At 46.5% G+C, this 18,475-nt stretch overlaps 1 protein-coding gene across 3 annotated transcripts in view; it reads right to left on the bottom strand.

Annotated features, from left to right (window-relative positions):
* LOC106594720 (testican-3) overlaps positions 1-14,949 on the bottom strand; it is a 35,293-nt gene extending 20,344 nt beyond the window's left edge. For 2 of the 3 annotated variants that reach the window (XM_045713809.1, XM_045713810.1), the window contains exon 1: positions 8,715-8,845. In XM_045713809.1, the coding sequence (XP_045569765.1) occupies positions 8,715-8,834 (120 nt within the window). In that variant the 5' untranslated portion in view covers positions 8,835-8,845. Of the gene's footprint in view, positions 1-8,714; positions 8,846-14,430; positions 14,551-14,840 lie in introns of those variants that run through there. The other variant, XM_045713811.1, reaches the window with a different exon arrangement.
* Between the last annotated feature and the right edge of the window lie 3,526 nt (positions 14,950-18,475).

An 18,475-nucleotide genomic window follows, 5' to 3' on the forward strand; every position in this document is an offset into this window, starting at 1 on the left:
CAGTCCAGCAGACAGAATAAACCCAGTCCAGCAGACAGAATAAACCCAGTCCAGCAGACAGAATAAACCCAGTCCAGCAGACAGAATGAACCCAGTCCAGTCCAGCAGACAGAATGAACCCAGTCCAGTCCAGCAGACAGAATAAACCCAGTCCAGCAGACAGAATAAACCCAGTCCAGTCCAGCAGACAGAATGAACCCAGTCCAGCAGACAGAATAAACCCAGTCCAGTCCAGCAGACAGAATGAACCCAGTCCAGCAGACAGAATAAACCCAGTCCAGTCCAGCAGACAGAATGAACCCAGTCCAGCAGACAGAATAAACCCAGTCCAGCCAAGCAGACAGAATAAACCCCGTCCAGCAGACAGAATAAACCCAGTCCAGCAGACAGAATAAACCCAGTCCAGCCAAGCAGACAGAATAAACCCAGTCCAGCAGACAGAATAAACCCAGTCCAGCAGACAGAATAAACCCAGTCCAGCCAAGCAGACAGAATAAACCCAGTCCAGCAGACAGAATAAACCCAGTCCAGCCAAGCAGACAGAATAAACCCAGTCCAGCAGACAGAATAAACCCAGTCCAGCCAAGCAGACAGAATAAACCCAGTCCAGCAGACAGAATAAACCCAGTCCAGCAGACAGAATAAACCCAGTCCAGCAGACAGAATAAACCCAGTCCAGCAGACAGAATAAACCCAGTCCAGCAGACAGAATAAACCCAGTCCAGCCAAGCAGACAGAATAAACCCAGTCCAGCAGACAGAATAAACCCAGTCCAGCAGACAGAATAAACCCAGTCCAGCAGACAGAATAAACCCAGTCCAGCAGACAGAATAAACCCAGTCCAGCAGACAGAATAAACCCAGTCCAGCAGACAGAATAAACCCAGTCCAGTCCAGCAGTCAGAATGAACCCAGTCCAGCAGACAGAATAAACCCAGTCCAGCAGACAGAATAAACCCAGTCCAGCAGACAGAATAAACCCAGTCCAGCAGACAGAATAAACTCAGTCCAGCCAAGCAACTCTGTGGAGTATTTATAGACCAATCAACTTGGAGCGGCAGAGACAGGATGGGGACAGAATAAATAGAGCAGTGCACATTATGTGGGTCGAGCCTCTCACTCTATCTGACCAGGCCAGCGGCTGAGGACTCACTCCTTAATTGAACACACACACACACACACACACACACACACACACACACACACACACAGTACATGTCCAGTTCCATTCGTCCCGGGGGCAGCTCCAAGATGCCGACAACAGAGAAGAGAAAGAATGAGTGGGGTCCTAGTCAGACTCAGGAGGCGTGCACACCATCCACCGTTTCGGAGAATGTTACTCTCTAACGTTCAGTCCCTGGACAATAAAGTAGACGAGCTCAGGGCGAGGATCTCCTTCCAGAGAGACACCAGGGACTGTAACATACTTTGTTTCATGGAATCATGGCTCTCTCTGGATATACTGTCCCCTTTCCATATAGCCAGCTGGGTTCTCTGTCCATCCAGCCAGCAGGGTTCTCTGTCCATCCAGCTAGCAGGGTTCTCTGTCCATCCAGCCAGCAGGGTTCTCTGTCCATCCAGCCAGCAGGGTTCTCTGTCCATCCATCCAGTAGCAGGGTTCTCTGTCTATCCAGCTAGCAGGGTTCTCTGTATATCCAGCCAGCTAGCAGGGTTCTCTGTCTATCCAGCCAGCAGGGTTCTCTGTCCATCCAGCTAGCAGGGTTCTCTGTCCATCCAGCCAGCAGGGTTCTCTGTCCATCCAGCCAGCAGGGTTCTCTATCCATCCAGCTAGCAGGGATCTCTGTATATCCAGCCACCAGGGTTGTCTGGCTATCCAGCCAGCAGGGTTCTCTGTATATCCAGCCACCAGGGTTCTCTGTCCATCCAGCCAGCAGAGTTCTCTGTGCATTCAGCCAGCAGGGTTCTCTGGCTATCCAGCTAGCAGGGTTCTCTGTATATCCAGCCAGCAGAGTTCTCTTTCCATTCAGCCAGCAGGGTTCTCTGGCTATCCAGCTAGCAGGGTTCTCTGTCCATCCAGCCAGCAGGGTTCTCTGTCCATCCAGCTAGCAGGGTTCTCTGTCCATCCAGCTAGCAGGGTTCTCTGTCCATCCATCCAGCAGGGTTCTCTGTCTATCTAGCTAGCAGGGTTCTCTGTCCATCCAGCCAGCAGGGTTCTCTGTCCATCCATCCAGCTAGCAGGGTTCTCTGTCCATACAGCCACCAGGGTTCTCTGTCCATACAGCCACCAGGGTTCTCTGTATATCCAGCCAGCAGGGTTCTCTGTCCATTCAGCCAGCAGGGTTCTCTGGCTATCCAGCTAGCAGGGTTCTCTGTCCATCCAGCTAGCAGGGTTCTCTGTCCATCCAGCCAGCAGTGTTCTCTGTCCATCCATCCAGCCAGCAGGGTTCTCTGTCCATACAGCCAGCAGGGTTCTCTGTCCATCCAGCTAGCAGGGTTCTCTGTATATCCAGCCACCAGGGTTGTCTGGCTATCCAGCCAGCAGGGTTCTCTGTATATCCAGCCAGCAGAGTTCTCTGTGCATTCAGCCAGCAGGGTTCTCTGGCTATCCAGCTAGCAGGGTTCTCTGTATATCCAGCCAGCAGAGTTCTCTGTCCATTCAGCCAGCAGGGTTCTCTGGCTATCCAGCTAGCAGGGTTCTCTGTCCATCCAGACAGCAGGGTTCTCTGTCCATCCAGCTAGCAGGGTTCTCTGTCCATCCAGCTAGCAGGGTTCTCTGTCCATCCATCCAGCAGGGTTCTCTGTCTATCCAGCTAGCAGGGTTCTCTGTCCATCCAGCCACCAGGGTTCTCTGTCCTTCCATCCAGCTAGCAGGGTTCTCTGTCCATACAGCCAGCAGGGTTCTCTGTCCATACAGCCAGCAGGGTTCTCTGTCCATCCAGCCAGCAGGGTTCTCTGTCCATACAGCTAGCAGGGTTCTCTGTCCATCCAGCCAGCAAGGTTCTCTGTCCATCCAGCCAGCAGGGTTCTCTGTCCATACAGCCAGCAGGGTTCTCTGTCCATTGCGCGGACAGGAAGAAAGAAGTCTCCGGGAAAGAGAAAGGCTTCATGATTAACTACTGACGGTGTCATTGTGGAAACGTACAGGAACTCAAGTCCTTTTGTTCTCCCGATCTGGAATACCTCACCATCAAATGCCAACCGCATTACCTCCCAAGATAATTATCTTCAGTCATCGTCACGACCGTGCACACACACACACACACACACACACACACACACACACACACACACACACACACACACACACACACACACACACACACACACACACACACACACACACACACACACACACACACACACACACACACACACACACATAAACTCCAATAATACCAATGGTGTCTCTCCCTCCTTCTTTCTCCATATCTCTCTCCCTTCCTCCCTCCTTCTTTCTCCATCTCTCTCTCCCTTCCTCCCTCCTTCTTTCTCCATCTCTCTCTCCCTTCCTCCCTCCTTCTTTCTCCATCTCTCTCTCTCTCTCCCTTCCTCCCTCCATATCTCTCTCCCTTCCTCCCTCCTTCTTTCTCCATCTCTCTCTCTCTCCCTTCCTCCCTCCATCTCTCTCTCCCTTCCTCCCTCCTTCTTTCTCCATCTCTCTCTCCCTTCCTCCCTCCTTTTCCCACCCAAGCCGACACTGAGACGGCTCTCAAGGAACAACGCTGGGATTTTGTAAACAAACTGGAAACCACATGTGTTGTTGTAGCTGGGAGCATTAATAAATGGAATCTGAGGAAACCGCTAGTTTTATCGACACATCCCTTTGCTACTCGCTCATCGAGAAGTCTTGCTACTTCCCCTTCCGGGAACGGCTACAAGGCCTCCCCCACCCTCCGTTTAGCAAAAATCAGATCACGCCTCCATTCTGCTCCTCCCTCTCCATATAGGCAGAAACTTAAACAGGAACGTTGTTCAGCGTTGGTCTGACCAAATTGAAATGTATTCTTCAAGATTGTTTTTTGAACACACGGACTGGAATGTGTTTCCGGTATGCTTTCTGAGATTAGCATTGACGTAAAAAACACTGATTCTGTGACTGAGTTCATAGAGGATGTTGTTCCTATTGTGATGATTAGAACTTACCCAAACCCCCCCCAAAAAACGTGTGGAACAACCACATTTAACCACGGCAAGTTGACTGGGATACATAGACGAGTGGCGCAGCGGTCTAAGGCACTGCATCTCAGCGCTAGAGGTGTCACTACAGACCCTGGTTCGATTGTAGGCTGTATCGCAACCTGACTTGCCTAGTTAAATAAAGGTTAACTAAAAAACAGTCCAGCTATGTCCCCCTCGTAAGGCAATCAAACAGTTAAAATGACAGTGCAGAAACAAAGTGGAGTGGTAATTTAATTTAATTAAATGTTTTGGTCATAAACACGAGGCGCATGTGTCAGGGACTCTAGCCAATAGCAGACTTTAGAGGGAAAAACATCCATGTCGCAGAAACGATGCCTTGCTCCCGGAGAAGCTAAACGCCTTCTTCTTTCAAGGAAAACACAGCGCCGCCGACGCGGGCCACCACCGCTCACGACGACTGTAAGCTCTCCTTCTCCGTAGACAACGTGAGTAAGACATTTAAGAGTGTTAACGCTTGCAAGGCTACCAGCCCAGAGACGTCCCGAGCCGTGTTCTCAGAGCATGTGCAGACCAGCTGGCTGGTGTGTTTACGGACATATTTCAATGTCTCCTTATCCCAGTCTGCTGTCCCTACATGCTTCAAGATGGCCACCATTGTTCCTGTTCCCAAGAAAGCTAAGGTAACTGAGCTAAATGACAATCGCCCTGCAGTACTCACTTCTGTCATCATGAAGTGCTTTGAGAGACGAGTCAAGGATCATATCACCTCCACCTTATCCGACACCCTAGACCCACTAACATGTCCGAACAGATCCACAGACGATCTGCCCATCTGGACGAGAGGAATACCTATGTAAGAATGTTGTTTATCGACCCCCTAGCTCAGCCCTCCAAGCTGATCACTAATCTCAGGGCCCTGGGTCTAAACCCCACCTTGTGCAACTAAGTCCTGTACTTCCTGACGGGCCGCCCCCCAGGTAGTGAAGGTACTGTAGGCAACAACAGCTCCGGTGCGTTCTCAGCCCTCTCCTGTACTCCCTGTTCACCCCTGACTGCGTGGCCACGCACGTCTCCAACTCAATCATTAAGTTTGCAGACGACACAACAGTGGTTGGCCTGATTACCAACAATGACGAGACGGCCTACAGGGAGGAGGTGAGGGCCCTGGGAGTGTGGTGTCAGGAAAATAACTTCTCCCTCAACGTCAACGAAACGAAGGAGATGATCGTGGACTTCAGGAAACAGCAGTGAAAACACCACCCTCCCCCCCATCCACATCGATGGGGAACGCCGTGGAGAGTTCCTCAGTGTGCACATCACTGACAACCTGTAATGGTCCATCCTTACACAGACGGTTTGGTGAAGAAGGCGCAACAGCCTCTTCAACCTCAGGACTCTGAAGAAATTCGGATTGGCACCTAAAACCCTCACAAACTTCTACAGATGAACCATTGAGACCAACCATATTAACTTTTTAGTGACAGGGGGCAGTATTCGAAATTCAGATGAATAACGTGCCCAAATTAAACTGCCTGCTACTCGGGCCCAGAAGGTAGGCTTTGCGTATTATTAGTAGATTTGGATAGAAAACACTCTGACGTTTCTAAAACTGTTTGAATGGTGTCTGAGAGTATAACAGAACTCATATGGCAGGCAAAAACCTGAGAAAAATCCAACCAGGAAGTGTGGAAATCTGAGGTTTGTAGTTTTTCAAGTGATTCCCTATCCAGTATACAGTGACTTAGGGTTCATTTTGCACTTCCTAGGGCTTCCACTAGATGTCAACAGTTTTTAGAATCCTGTTTCATGCTTCTACTGTTACTGGGGGGAGAATAAGAGCTGTGGACTTCCTGAGACCAATGAGGTGTTTACTGCGCGGTCACGAATGCGCACCGTTCCTTCTTTTTCCTCTGTAATGAATACGCTATTGTCCGGTTGGAATATTATGGACGTTTTATGTTAAAAAGACCCTAAGGATTGATTGTAAACATCGTTTCTACAAACGGTAATGGAACTATTTGACTTTTTGTCTCTGATTTTGCGCTCGCACGTTATGCCTTTGGATTAGTGATCTGAACGCGCGAACAAAATGGAGGTATTTGGACATAAATATGGAGTATTTTGAACAAAAATAACTTTTCCTGTGAGTGGGAGTCCTGGGAGTGCATTCTGACGAAGATCAGCAAAGGTAAGTGAAGATTTATAATACTATTTCTGAGTTTAGTTGACTCCAGAACTTGGCGGGTAACTGTATAGCTTGCTTTGATGGCTGAGCTCTGTACTCAGAATATTGAACAATGTGCTTTCGCCGTAAAGCTGTTTTGAAATCTGACACAGCGGTTGCATTAAGGAGAAGTGTATCTATAATTTTTCCTATAACTGTTGGAAATTTTATCAACGTTTATGATGAGTATTTTTGTAAATTGATGTGCTCATTCACCGGTAGTTTTGGAGGAAATACATTTTCTGAACATCACGCGCCAATGTAAAATGGGGTTTATGGATATAAATAAATATGAACAGCCAGCTAATGCTAATGTAAAAAAGCTGTTTTTTTATATAAATATGAACTTGATCGAACAAAACATACATGTATTGTGTAACATGATGTCCTAGGAGTGTCATCTGATGAAGATCGTCAAAGGTTAGTGATTCATTTAGCTGTGGTTTTGGGTTTTTGTGACGCCTGTCCTAGATTGGAAAATGGCTGTGTGGTTATATTTGTCTATGTACTCTGCTAACATAATCGAATGTTTTGCTTTCGCCGTAAAGCCTTTTTGAAATCGGACAATGTGGTTAGATTAAGGAGAAGTGTATCTTTAAAATGGTGTAAAATAGTTGTATGTTTGAGAAATTTGAATTATGACATTTTGTTGTTTTTGAATTTGCCGCCCTGCTATTTCACTGGCTGTGTCCCGCAGGCGGGACGACCATAGAAGTTAAGGGCAGTCTGGAGAGAACCAAGGGCTATATCTGTTCCTGGTTGTACATTTCTTGAATGGGGCAAATATCTCTCCGTGTTGTTGTTTCTGTATTGTTTTAGTGATTCACCGTAGTGAAGCCGTAGACTCAGGTTTTCTGGGTCTCTATGTTATTGGTTGGACAAGTTTCTCAATTTCTTTCTTAGGTTTTTGCATTCTTCATTAAACCGTTTGTCATTGTTGTTCATCTCTCTCGCTCCATTTCTCTCGCTCTCTCTCGTCCCTTCCCTTCCCTCCCTCCCTCCCTCCCTCCCTCCCTCCCTCCCTCCCTCCCTCCCTCCCTCCCTCCCTCCCTCCCTCCCTCCCTCCCTCCCTCCCTTCTTACTTTCTCTCTTCCTCTCTATCTTAGGTTTTCATTAGCATGTAGTATTTATACATCTCTCTGTTGTATTCCACATACACACACACACACACACACACACACACACACACACACACACACACACACACACACACACACACACACACACACACACACACACACAAAGACACAAACCACACACACAGAGCAACACACACACACAGAACACGGAAGGTCACATGGCCAATCACCCTTCACCCGTGCAACCTTATTTGCATAAACCAAACTCTGCTCTATAATTGGTTCTCAGCTGTGTCACATGGTCCACCTGAGCTGTGCTGATATGTTCAGTTGGAGTCTAATGAGACAGGAATCCATTCCACTGAAATGTGTCTTCAGAATTTAACACAACCCCTCTGAATCAGAGAGGGGGGAGAGAGAGGAGGGGGGAGAAGGAGAGAGAGGCAGAGAGAGATAGAGAGAGAGAGATGAGGGGGAGATAGAAAGAGAGAGGTGGGGAGAAGGAGAGAGAGTGTCTGTGTGTGTTCTCTCCAACTTACATTGTAACAGGCCTGATGTAAACAAGTCAGTGTAATGGCTGCTGCCAGCACCCCGCAACAACACAACTTAATGATGGAACACCCCGCCTCTCTCTCTCTCTCTCTCTCTCTCTCTCTCTCTCTCTCTCTCTCTCTCTCTCTCTCTCTCTCTCTCTCTCTCTCTCTCTCTCTCTCTCTCTCTCTCTGTTGTCTCTCTCTCTCTCTCTCTCTCTCTCTCTCTCTCTCTCTCTCTCTCTCTCTCTCTCTCTCTCTCTCTCTCTCTCTCTCTCTCTCTCTCTCTCTCTCTCTCTCAGTCTTCTCTTTTTCTCTCTCTGTTTTCTGTCTCTCAGTCTCTCTCTCTGTCTCCCTCTCTGTCTCCCTCTCTGTCTCCCTCTCTGTCTCCCTCTCTGAATGCCCTGTGCCACACACTAGCAGATCACTACAATCATGTAGTGATTAAAAGAAGGTGATATTAAAGACATTAATAATAATAAAAACGAGACATTCTACTCTCTGCTTCTCACATCGCGTCACGCCCTCGCAGTTTGTCCTTGTTGTTATTGTACCGTTTAAAACGTGCGGACTGAGGAGCACGCGACACAAGGGAACAGGCTTCGGGGTTCATCGTCTGCCCCGTGATGCGCATGCCACGGACATAAGGAGAAAACGAGAAGGCGCGTGATCGCAACAGGGACAGACAGAGGAGAGGATGGAGGTAAAGAGGAGAGGTTAGCCTAGGGATAGTTAGAGAGATAGAGAGCTTAGGTAGGAAAGATAGAGAGAGATAACTTACATCCCGGAATTTGTCCCATCGCGCTGTTAACCACTTGTCGTCCAGAAAATTCCAGCTGGTGGAACGAGCGGACACTTCACCGGCGACGGCACACACACACAGCACAGCCAAACTCAACATCTGAGGAAAACACACACGCACACACACACACACACACACACACACACACACACACACACACACACACACACACACACACATAAACTCCAATAATACCAATGGTGTCTCTCCCTCCTTCTTTCTCCATCTCTCTCTCCCTTCCTCCCTCCTTCTTTCTCCATCTCTCTCCCTTCCTCCCTCCTTCTTTCTCCATCTCTCTCTCCCTTCCTCCCTCCATCTCTCTCTCCCTTCCTCCCTCCTTCTTTCTCCATCTCTCTCTCTCTCTCCCTTCCTCCCTCCTTCTTTCTCCATTTCTCTCTCCCTTCCTCCCTCTCTCTCTCTCTCCCTTCCTCCCTCCTTCTTTCTCCATTTCTCTCTCCCTTCCTCCCTCCATCTCTCTCTCCCTTCCTCCCTCCTTCTTTCTCCATATCTCTCTCTCCCTTCCTCCCTCCTTTTCCCACCCAAGCCGACACTGAGACGGCTCTCAAGGAACAACGCTGGGATTTTGTAAACAAACTGGAAACCACATGTGTTGTTGTAGCTGGGAGCATTAATAAATGGAATCTGAGGAAACCGCTAGTTTTATCGACACATCCCTTTGCTACTCGCTCATCGAGAAGTCTTGCTACTTCCCCTTCCGGGAACGGCTACAAGGCCTCCCCCACCCTCCGTTTAGCAAAAATCAGATCACGCCTCCATTCTGCTCCTCCCTCTCCTATATAGGCAGAAACTTAAACAGGAACGTTGTTCAGCGTTGGTCTGACCAAATTGAAATGTATTCTTCAAGATTGTTTTTTTGAACACACGGACTGGAATGTGTTTCCGGTATGCTTTCTGAGATTAGCATTGACGTAAAAAACACTGATTCTGTGACTGAGTTCATAGAGGATGTTGTTCCTATTGTGATGATTAGAACTTACCCAAACCCCCCCCCAAAAAACGTGTGGAACAACCACATTTAACCACGGCAAGTTGACTGGGATACATAGACGAGTGGCGCAGCGGTCTAAGGCACTCCATCTCAGCACTACAGACCCTGGTTCGATTGTAGGCTGTATCGCAACCTGACTTGCCTAGTTAAATAAAGGTTAACTAAAAAACAGTCCAGCTATGTCCCCCTCGTAAGGCAATCAAACAGTTAAAATGACAGTGCAGAAACAAAGTGGAGTGGTAATTTAATTAAATTAAATGTTTTGGTCATAAACACGAGGCGCATGTGTCAGGGACTCTAGCCAATAGCAGACTTTAGAGGGAAAAACATCCATGTCGCAGAAACGATGCCTTGCTCCCGGAGAAGCTAAACGCCTTCTTCTTTCAAGGAAAACACAGCGCCGCCGACGCGGGCCACCACCGCTCACGACGACTGTAAGCTCTCCTTCTCCGTAGACAACGTGAGTAAGACATTTAAGAGTGTTAACGCTTGCAAGGCTACCAGCCCAGAGACGTCCCGAGCCGTGTTCTCAGAGCATGTGCAGACCAGCTGGCTGGTGTGTTTACGGACATATTTCAATGTCTCCTTATCCCAGTCTGCTGTCCCTACATGCTTCAAGATGGCCACCATTGTTCCTGTTCCCAAGAAAGCTAAGGTAACTGAGCTAAATGACAATTGCCCTGCAGTACTCACTTCTGTCATCATGAAGTGCTTTGAGAGACGAGTCAAGGATCATATCACCTCCACCTTATCCGACACCCTAGACCCACTAACATGTCCGAACAGATCCACAGACGATCTGCCCATCTGGACGAGAGGAATACCTATGTAAGAATGTTGTTTATCGACCCCCTAGCTCAGCCCTCCAAGCTCATCACTAATCTCAGGGCCCTGGGTCTAAACCCCACCTTGTGCAACTAAGTCCTGGACTTCCTGACGGGCCGCCCCCCCAGGTAGTGAAGGTACTGTAGGCAACAACAGCTCCGGTGCGTTCTCAGCCCTCTCCTGTACTCCCTGTTCACCCCTGACTGCGTGGCCACGCACGTCTCCAACTCAATCATTAAGTTTGCAGACGACACAACAGTGGTAGGCCTGATTACCAACAATGACGAGACGGCCTACAGGGAGGAGGTGAGGGCCCTGGGAGTGTGGTGTCAGGAAAATAACTTCTCCCTCAACGTCAACGAAACGAAGGAGATGATCGTGGACTTCAGGAAACAGCAGTGAAAACACCACCCTCCCCCCCCATCCACATCGATGGGGAACGGCGTGGAGAGTTCCTCAGTGTGCACATCACTGACAACCTGTAATGGTCCATCCTTACACAGACGGTTTGGTGAAGAAGGCGCAACAGCCTCTTCAACCTCAGGACTCTGAAGAAATTCGGATTGGCACCTAAAACCCTCACAAACTTCTACAGATGAACCATTGAGACCAACCATATTAACTTTTTAGTGACAGGGGGCAGTATTCGAAATTCAGATGAATAACGTGCCCAAATTAAACTGCCTGCTACTCGGGCCCAGAAGGTAGGATATGCATATTATTAGTAGATTTGGATAGAAAACCCTCTGACGTTTCTAAAACTGTTTGAATGGTGTCTGTGAGTATAACAGAACTCATATGGCAGACAAAAACCTGAGAAAAATCCAACCAGGAAGTGTGGAAATCTGAGGTTTGTAGTTTTTCAAGTGATTCCCTATCCAGTATACAGTGACTTAGGGTTCATTTTGCACTTCCTAGGGCTTCCACTAGATGTCAACAGTTTTTAGAATCCTGTTTCATGCTTCTACTGTTACTGGGGGGAGAATAAGAGCTGTGGACTTCCTGAGACCAATGAGGTGTTTACTGCGCGGTCACGAATGCGCACCGTTCCTTCTTTTTCCTCTGTAATGAATACGCTATTGTCCGGTTGGAATATTATGGAAGTTTTATGTTAAAAAGACCCTAAGGATTGATTGTAAACATCGTTTGACATGTTTCTACAAACGGTAATGGAACTATTTGACTTTTTGTCTCTGATTTTGCGCTCGCACGTTATGCCTTTGGATTAGTGATCTGAACGCGCGAACAAAAGGAGGTATTTGGACATAAATATGGAGTTTATCGAACAAAGCAAATATTTCTTGTGGGATTCCTGGGAGTGCATTCCGACGAAGATCAGCAAAGGTAAGTGAAGATTTATAATACTATTTCTGAGTTTTGTTGACTCCAGAACTTGGCGGGTAACTGTATAGCTTGCTTTGATGGCTGAGCTCTGTACTCAGAATATTGAACAATGTGCTTTCGCCGTAAAGCTGTTTTGAAATCTGACACAGCGGTTGCATTAAGGAGAAGTGTATCTATAATTTTTCCTATAACTGTTGGAAATTTTATCAACGTTTATGATGAGTATTTTTGTAAATTGATGTGCTCATTCACCGGTAGTTTTGGAGGAAATACATTTTCTGAACATCACGCGCCAATGTAAAATGGGGTTTATGGATATAAATAAATATGAACAGCCAGCTAATGCTAATGTAAAAAAGCAGTTTTTTTTATATAAATATGAACTTGATTGAACAAAACATACATGTATTGTGTAACATGATGTCCTAGGAGTGTCATCTGGTGAAGATCATCAAAGGTTAGTGCTTCATTTAGCTGTGTTTTGGGTTTTTGTGACGCCTGTCCTAGATTGGAAAATGGCTGTGTGGTTATATTTGTCTATGTACTCTGCTAACATAATCGAATGTTTTGCTTTCGCCGTAAAGCCTTTTTGAAATCGGACAATGTGGTTAGATTAACGAGAAGTGTATCTTTAAAATGGTGTAAAATAGTTGTATGTTTGAGAAATTTGAATTATGACATTTTGTTGTTTTTGAATTTGCCGCCCTGCTATTTCACTGGCTGTGTCCCGCAGGCGGGACGACCATAGAAGTTAAGGGCAGTCTGGAGAGAACCAAGGGCTATATCTGTTCCTGGTTCTACATTTCTTGAATGGGGCAAATATCTCTCCGTGTTGTTGTTTCTGTATTGTTTTAGTGATTCACCGTAGTGAAGACGTAGACTCAGGTTTTCTGGGTCTCTATGTTTTTGGTTGGACAAGTTTCTCAATTTCTTTCTTAGGTTTTTGCATTCTTCATTAAACCGTTTGTCATTGTTGTTCATCTCTCTCGCTCCATTTCTCTCGCTCTCTCTCGTCCCTTCCCTTCCCTTCCTCCCTCCCTCCCTCCTCCCTCCCTCCCTCCCTCCCTCCCTCCCTCCCTCCCTCCCTCCCTCCCTCCCTCCCTCCCTCCCTCCCTCCCTCCCTCCCTTCTTACTTTCTCTCTTCCTCTCTATCTTAGGTTTTCATTAGCATGTAGTATTTATACATCTCTCTGTTGTATTCACATACACACACACACACACACACACACACACACACACACACACACACACACACACACACACACACACACACACACACACACACACACACACACACACACAGACACACACACACACAGACACACACAGAGACACACACACACACACACAGAACACGGAAGGTCACATGGCCAATCACCCTTCACCCGTGCAACCTTATTTGCATAAACCAAACTCTGCTCTATAATTGGTTCTCAGCTGTGTCACATGGTCCACCTGAGCTGTGCTGATATGTTCAGTTGGAGTCTAATGAGACAGGAATCCATTCCACTGAAATGTGTCTTCAGAATTTAACACAACCCCTCTGAATCAGAGAGGGGGGAGAGAGAGGAGGGGGGAGAAGGAGAGAGAGGCAGAGAGAGATAGAGAGAGAGAGATGAGGGGGAGATAGAAAGAGAGAGGTGGGGAGAAGGAGAGAGAGAGTGTCTGTGTGTGTTCTCTCCAACTTACATTGTAACAGGCCTGATGTAAACAAGTCAGTGTAATGGCTGCTGCCAGCACCCCGCAACAACACAACTTAATGATGGAACACCCCGCCTCTCTCTCTGTCTCTCTCTCTCTCTCTCTCTCTCTCTCTCTCTCTCTCTCTCTCTCTCTCTCTCTCTCTCTCTCTCTCTCTCTCTCTCTCTCTCTCTCTCTCTCTCTCTCTCTCTCTCTCTCTCTCTCTCTCTCTCTGTTTTCTCTCTCTCTCTCTCTCTCTCTCTCTCTCTCTCTCTCTCTCTCTCTCTCTCTCTCTCTCTCTCTCTGTCTCTCTCTCTCTCTCTCTCTCTCTCTCTCTGTCTCTCTCTCTCTCTCTCTCTCTCTCTCTCTGTCTCTCTCTCTGTCTCTCTCTCAGTCTCTCTCTCTGTCTCCCTCTCTGTCTCCCTCTCTGTCTCCCTCTCTGTCTCCCTCTCTGAATGCCCTGTGCCACACACTAGCAGATCACTACAATCATGTAGTGATTAAAAGAAGGTGATATTAAAGACATTAATAATAATAAAAACGAGACATTCTACTCTCTGCTTCTCACATCGCGTCACGCCCTCGCAGTTTGTCCTTGTTGTTATTGTACCGTTTAAAACGTGCGGACTGAGGAGCACGCGACACAAGGGAACAGGCTTCGGGGTTCATCGTCTGCCCCGTGATGCGCATGCCACGGACATAAGGAGAAAACGAGAAGGCGCGTGATCGCAACAGGGACAGACAGAGGAGAGGATGGAGGTAAAGAGGAGAGGTTAGCCTAGGGATAGTTAGAGAGATAGAGAGCTTAGGTAGGAAAGATAGAGAGAGATAACTTACATCCCGGAATTTGTCCCATCGCGCTGTTAACCACTTGTCGTCCAGAAAATTCCAGCTGGTGGAACGAGCGGACACTTCACCGGCGACGGCACACACACACAGCACAGCCAAACTCAACATCTGAGGAAAACACACACACACACACACACACACACACACACACACACACACACACACACACACACACACACACACACACACACACACACACACCACACACACACACACACACACACACACACACACACACACACACACACAGCACACACACACACACACACACACACAAGCGGCGCAATCTGTTATAACAGCGGCCTGATAGAAGAACAGCAACTAGCCTACGAGCTATCCAAGACGACACGGGGTTTGAAATGTGAAAAACCCCAAAACCGTCGGTGACATTTCATTACCTTGTCGTTAGTCTGTCGCTGCTGCTGTCGCATAGCTAACCGCTCTGATGGTCTGCTCTCTGTCGTATGAGGAATAACTACTATCGCTCTCTCTCTCTCTGTCTCTCTCTCTCTCTCTCTCTCTCTCTCTCTCTCTCTCTCTCTCTCTCTCTCTCTCCTCTCTCTCTCCCTCTCCGCTGAACGCCGTTTCACGGATGCGCGCCGCTCACACCCGCACGCCACCTCCTCCGCTATTTTTCCCTGTGCTGATAGATGGAGACACCGAGACCGAGAGAGAGAGAGAGAGAGAGAGGAGAGAGAGAGAGAGAGAGAGAGAGAGAGAGACAGAGAGAGAGGAGATAGAGGGAGAGAGAGAGAGAGAGACAGAGAGAGAGAGAGAAAGAGACGGTATCGGTCCGATACAGACTGCTTCCTATCGATAAGAAATCAACCGTGTTTACCAGGCTCCATATCTCTCACACATGCCGGTGTGTGTGTGTGTGTGTGTGTGTGTGTGTGTGTGTGTGTGTGTGTGTGTGTGTGTGTGTGTGTGTGTGTGTGTGTGTGTGTGTGTGTGTGTGTGTGTGTGTGTGTGTGTGTGTGTGTGTGTGTAATTTCCTCTCCGTAAACCACATCGGACCCATTACATTTTTTTCTTCTCTTTGATTGTTGGTTTCTTGTTGTTGACGGCTGTTTCCACATTCAGCTTTAGTATCAATATGGACACAGAGTCCCCAGGACACAGAGTCCCCAAAACACAGAGTCCCCAGGACACAGAGTCCCCTATATGGACAGGACACAGAGTCCCCAGGACACAGAGTCCCCTATATGGACAGGACACAGAGTCCCCTATATGGACAGGACACAGAGTCCCCTATATGGACAGGACACAGAGTCCCCAGGACACAGAGTCCCCTATATGGACAGGACACAGAGTCCCCTATATGGACAGGACACAGAGTCCCCTATATGGACAGGACACAGAGTCCCCTATATGGACAGGACACAGAGTCCCCTATATGGACAGGACACAGAGTCCCCAGGACACAGAGTCCCCTATATGGACAGGACACAGAGTCCCCAGGACACAGAGTCCCCTATATGGACAGGACATAGACCATGTTGGTTACTATATATCTAACTATAGACTATGTTGGTTACTATATATCTAACTATAGACTATGTTGGTTACTATATATCTAACTATAGACTATAGACCATGTTGGTTACTATATATCTAACTATAGACTATAGACCATGTTGGTTACTATATATCTAACTATAGACCATGTTGGTTACTATATATCTAACTATAGACTATAGACCATGTTGGTTACTATATATCTAACTATAGACCATGTTGGTTACTATATATCTAACTATAGACTATAGACCATGTTGGTTACTATATATCTAACTATAGACCATGTTGGTTACTATATATCTAACTATAGACTATAGACCATGTTGGTTACTATATATCTAACTATAGACTATAGACCATGTTGGTTACTATATATCTGACTATAGACTATAGACCATGTTGGTTACTATATATCTAACTATAGACTATGTTGGTTACTATATATCTAACTATAGACTATAGACCATGTTGGTTACTATATATCTAACTATAGACTATAGACCATGTTGGTTACTATATATCTAACTATAGACTATAGACCATGTTGGTTACTATATATCTAACTATAGACTATAGACCATGTTGGTTACTATATATCTAACTATAGACTATAGACCATGTTGGTTACTATATATCTAACTATAGACTATAGACCATGTTGGTTACTATATATCTAACTATAGACTATAGACCATGTTGGTTACTATATATCTAACTATAGACTATAGACCATGTTGGTTACTATATATCTAACTATAGACTATAGACCATGTTGGTTACTATATATCTAACTATAGACTATAGACCATGTTGGTTACTATATATCTAACTATAGACCATGTTGGTTACTATATATCTAACTATAGACTATAGACCATGTTGGTTACTATATATCTAACTATAGACTATAGACCATGTTGGTTACTATATATCTAACTATAGACTATAGACCATGTTGGTTACTATATATCTAACTATAGACTATAGACCATGTTGGTTACTATATATCTGACTATAGACCATGTTGGTTACTATATATCTGACTATAGACTATTGACCATGTTGGTTACTATATATCTAACTATAGACTATAGACCATGTTGGTTACTATATATCTAACTATAGACCATGTTGGTTACTATATATCTGACTATAGACTATAGACCATGTTGGTTACTATATATCTATCTATAGACCATGTTGGTTACTATATATCTAACTATAGACTATAGACCATGTTGGTTACTATATATCTAACTATAGACTATAGACCATGTTGTTTATGGTTAATATGTACTATATGTGTATGTACACGGTGTGTGTGTATATGGTCTGTAGGTGTGTGTTTATATTGTGTGTATGTGTGTGTGTGTATATGGTGTGTGTATGTGTGTGTATATGGTGTGTGTGTGTATATGGTGTGTGTATGTGTATATGGTGTGTATGTGTGTGTGTGTATATGGTGTGTGTATGTGTGTGTATATGGTGTGTGTGTGTGTATATGGTGTGAGTATGTGTATATGGTGTGTATGTGTGTGTGTATATAGTGTGTGTGTATGTGTGTGTGTGTGTATATAGTGTGTGTGTATGTGTGTGTGTGTGTGTGTATATAGTGTGTGTGTGTATAGTGTGTATGTGTGTGTGTGTGTGTGTATATAGTGTGTGTGTATAGTGTGTGTGTGTGTGTGTGTGTATAGTGTGTGTGTGTATGTGTGTGTGTGTGTGTGTGTATATAGTGTGTGTGTATGTGTGTGTGTGTGTGTGTGTGTATATAGTGTGTGTGTATAGTGTGTATGTGTGTGTGTGTATATAGTGTGTGTGTGTATATGGTGTGTGTATGTGTATATAGTGTGTATGTGTGTGTGTATATAGTGTGTGTGTGTATGTGTGTGTGTGTGTGTGTGTATATAGTGTGTGTGTGTATAGTGTGTATGTGTGTGTGTGTGTGTGTGTGTATATAGTGTGTGTGTATGTGTGTGTGTGTGTGTGTGTATATAGTGTGTGTGTGTATAGTGTGTATGTGTGTGTGTGTATATAGTGTGTGTGTGTATAGTGTGTGTGTGTGTACTAATAACGGAGGGTTAATGACAGAGAAGGAGGGATCAGTTTAGAGAAACAGTTTTACTAACAGAGGAAAAGGAAATTAGAGGAAGAGAGAAGAAAGGAGGGAGAGAGGGGTGTGGAGGGAGGGAGGGAGGGAGGGAGAGAGGGGTGTGGAGGGAGGGAGGGAGGGAGGGAGAGAGGGGTGTGGAGGGAGGGAGGGAGAGAGGGGTGAAGGAGGGAGGGAGGGAGGGAGGGAGGGAGGGAGGGAGGGAGGGAGGGAGGGAGGGAGGGAGGGGTGAAGGAGGGAGGGAGGGAGGGAGGGAGGGAGGGAGGGAGAGAGGGGTGTGGAGGGAGGGAGGGAGGGGGGATGTGGAGGGGGATGTGGAGGGAGGGAGGGAGGGAGGGAGGGAGGGAGAGAGGGGTGTGGAGGGAGGGAGGGAGGGGTGTGGAGGGAGGGAGGGAGGGAGGG

The sequence above is a fragment of the Salmo salar genome, unplaced genomic scaffold (genome assembly GCF_905237065.1).
Source record: "Salmo salar unplaced genomic scaffold, Ssal_v3.1, whole genome shotgun sequence".
Classification (NCBI taxonomy): domain Eukaryota; kingdom Metazoa; phylum Chordata; class Actinopteri; order Salmoniformes; family Salmonidae; genus Salmo; species Salmo salar.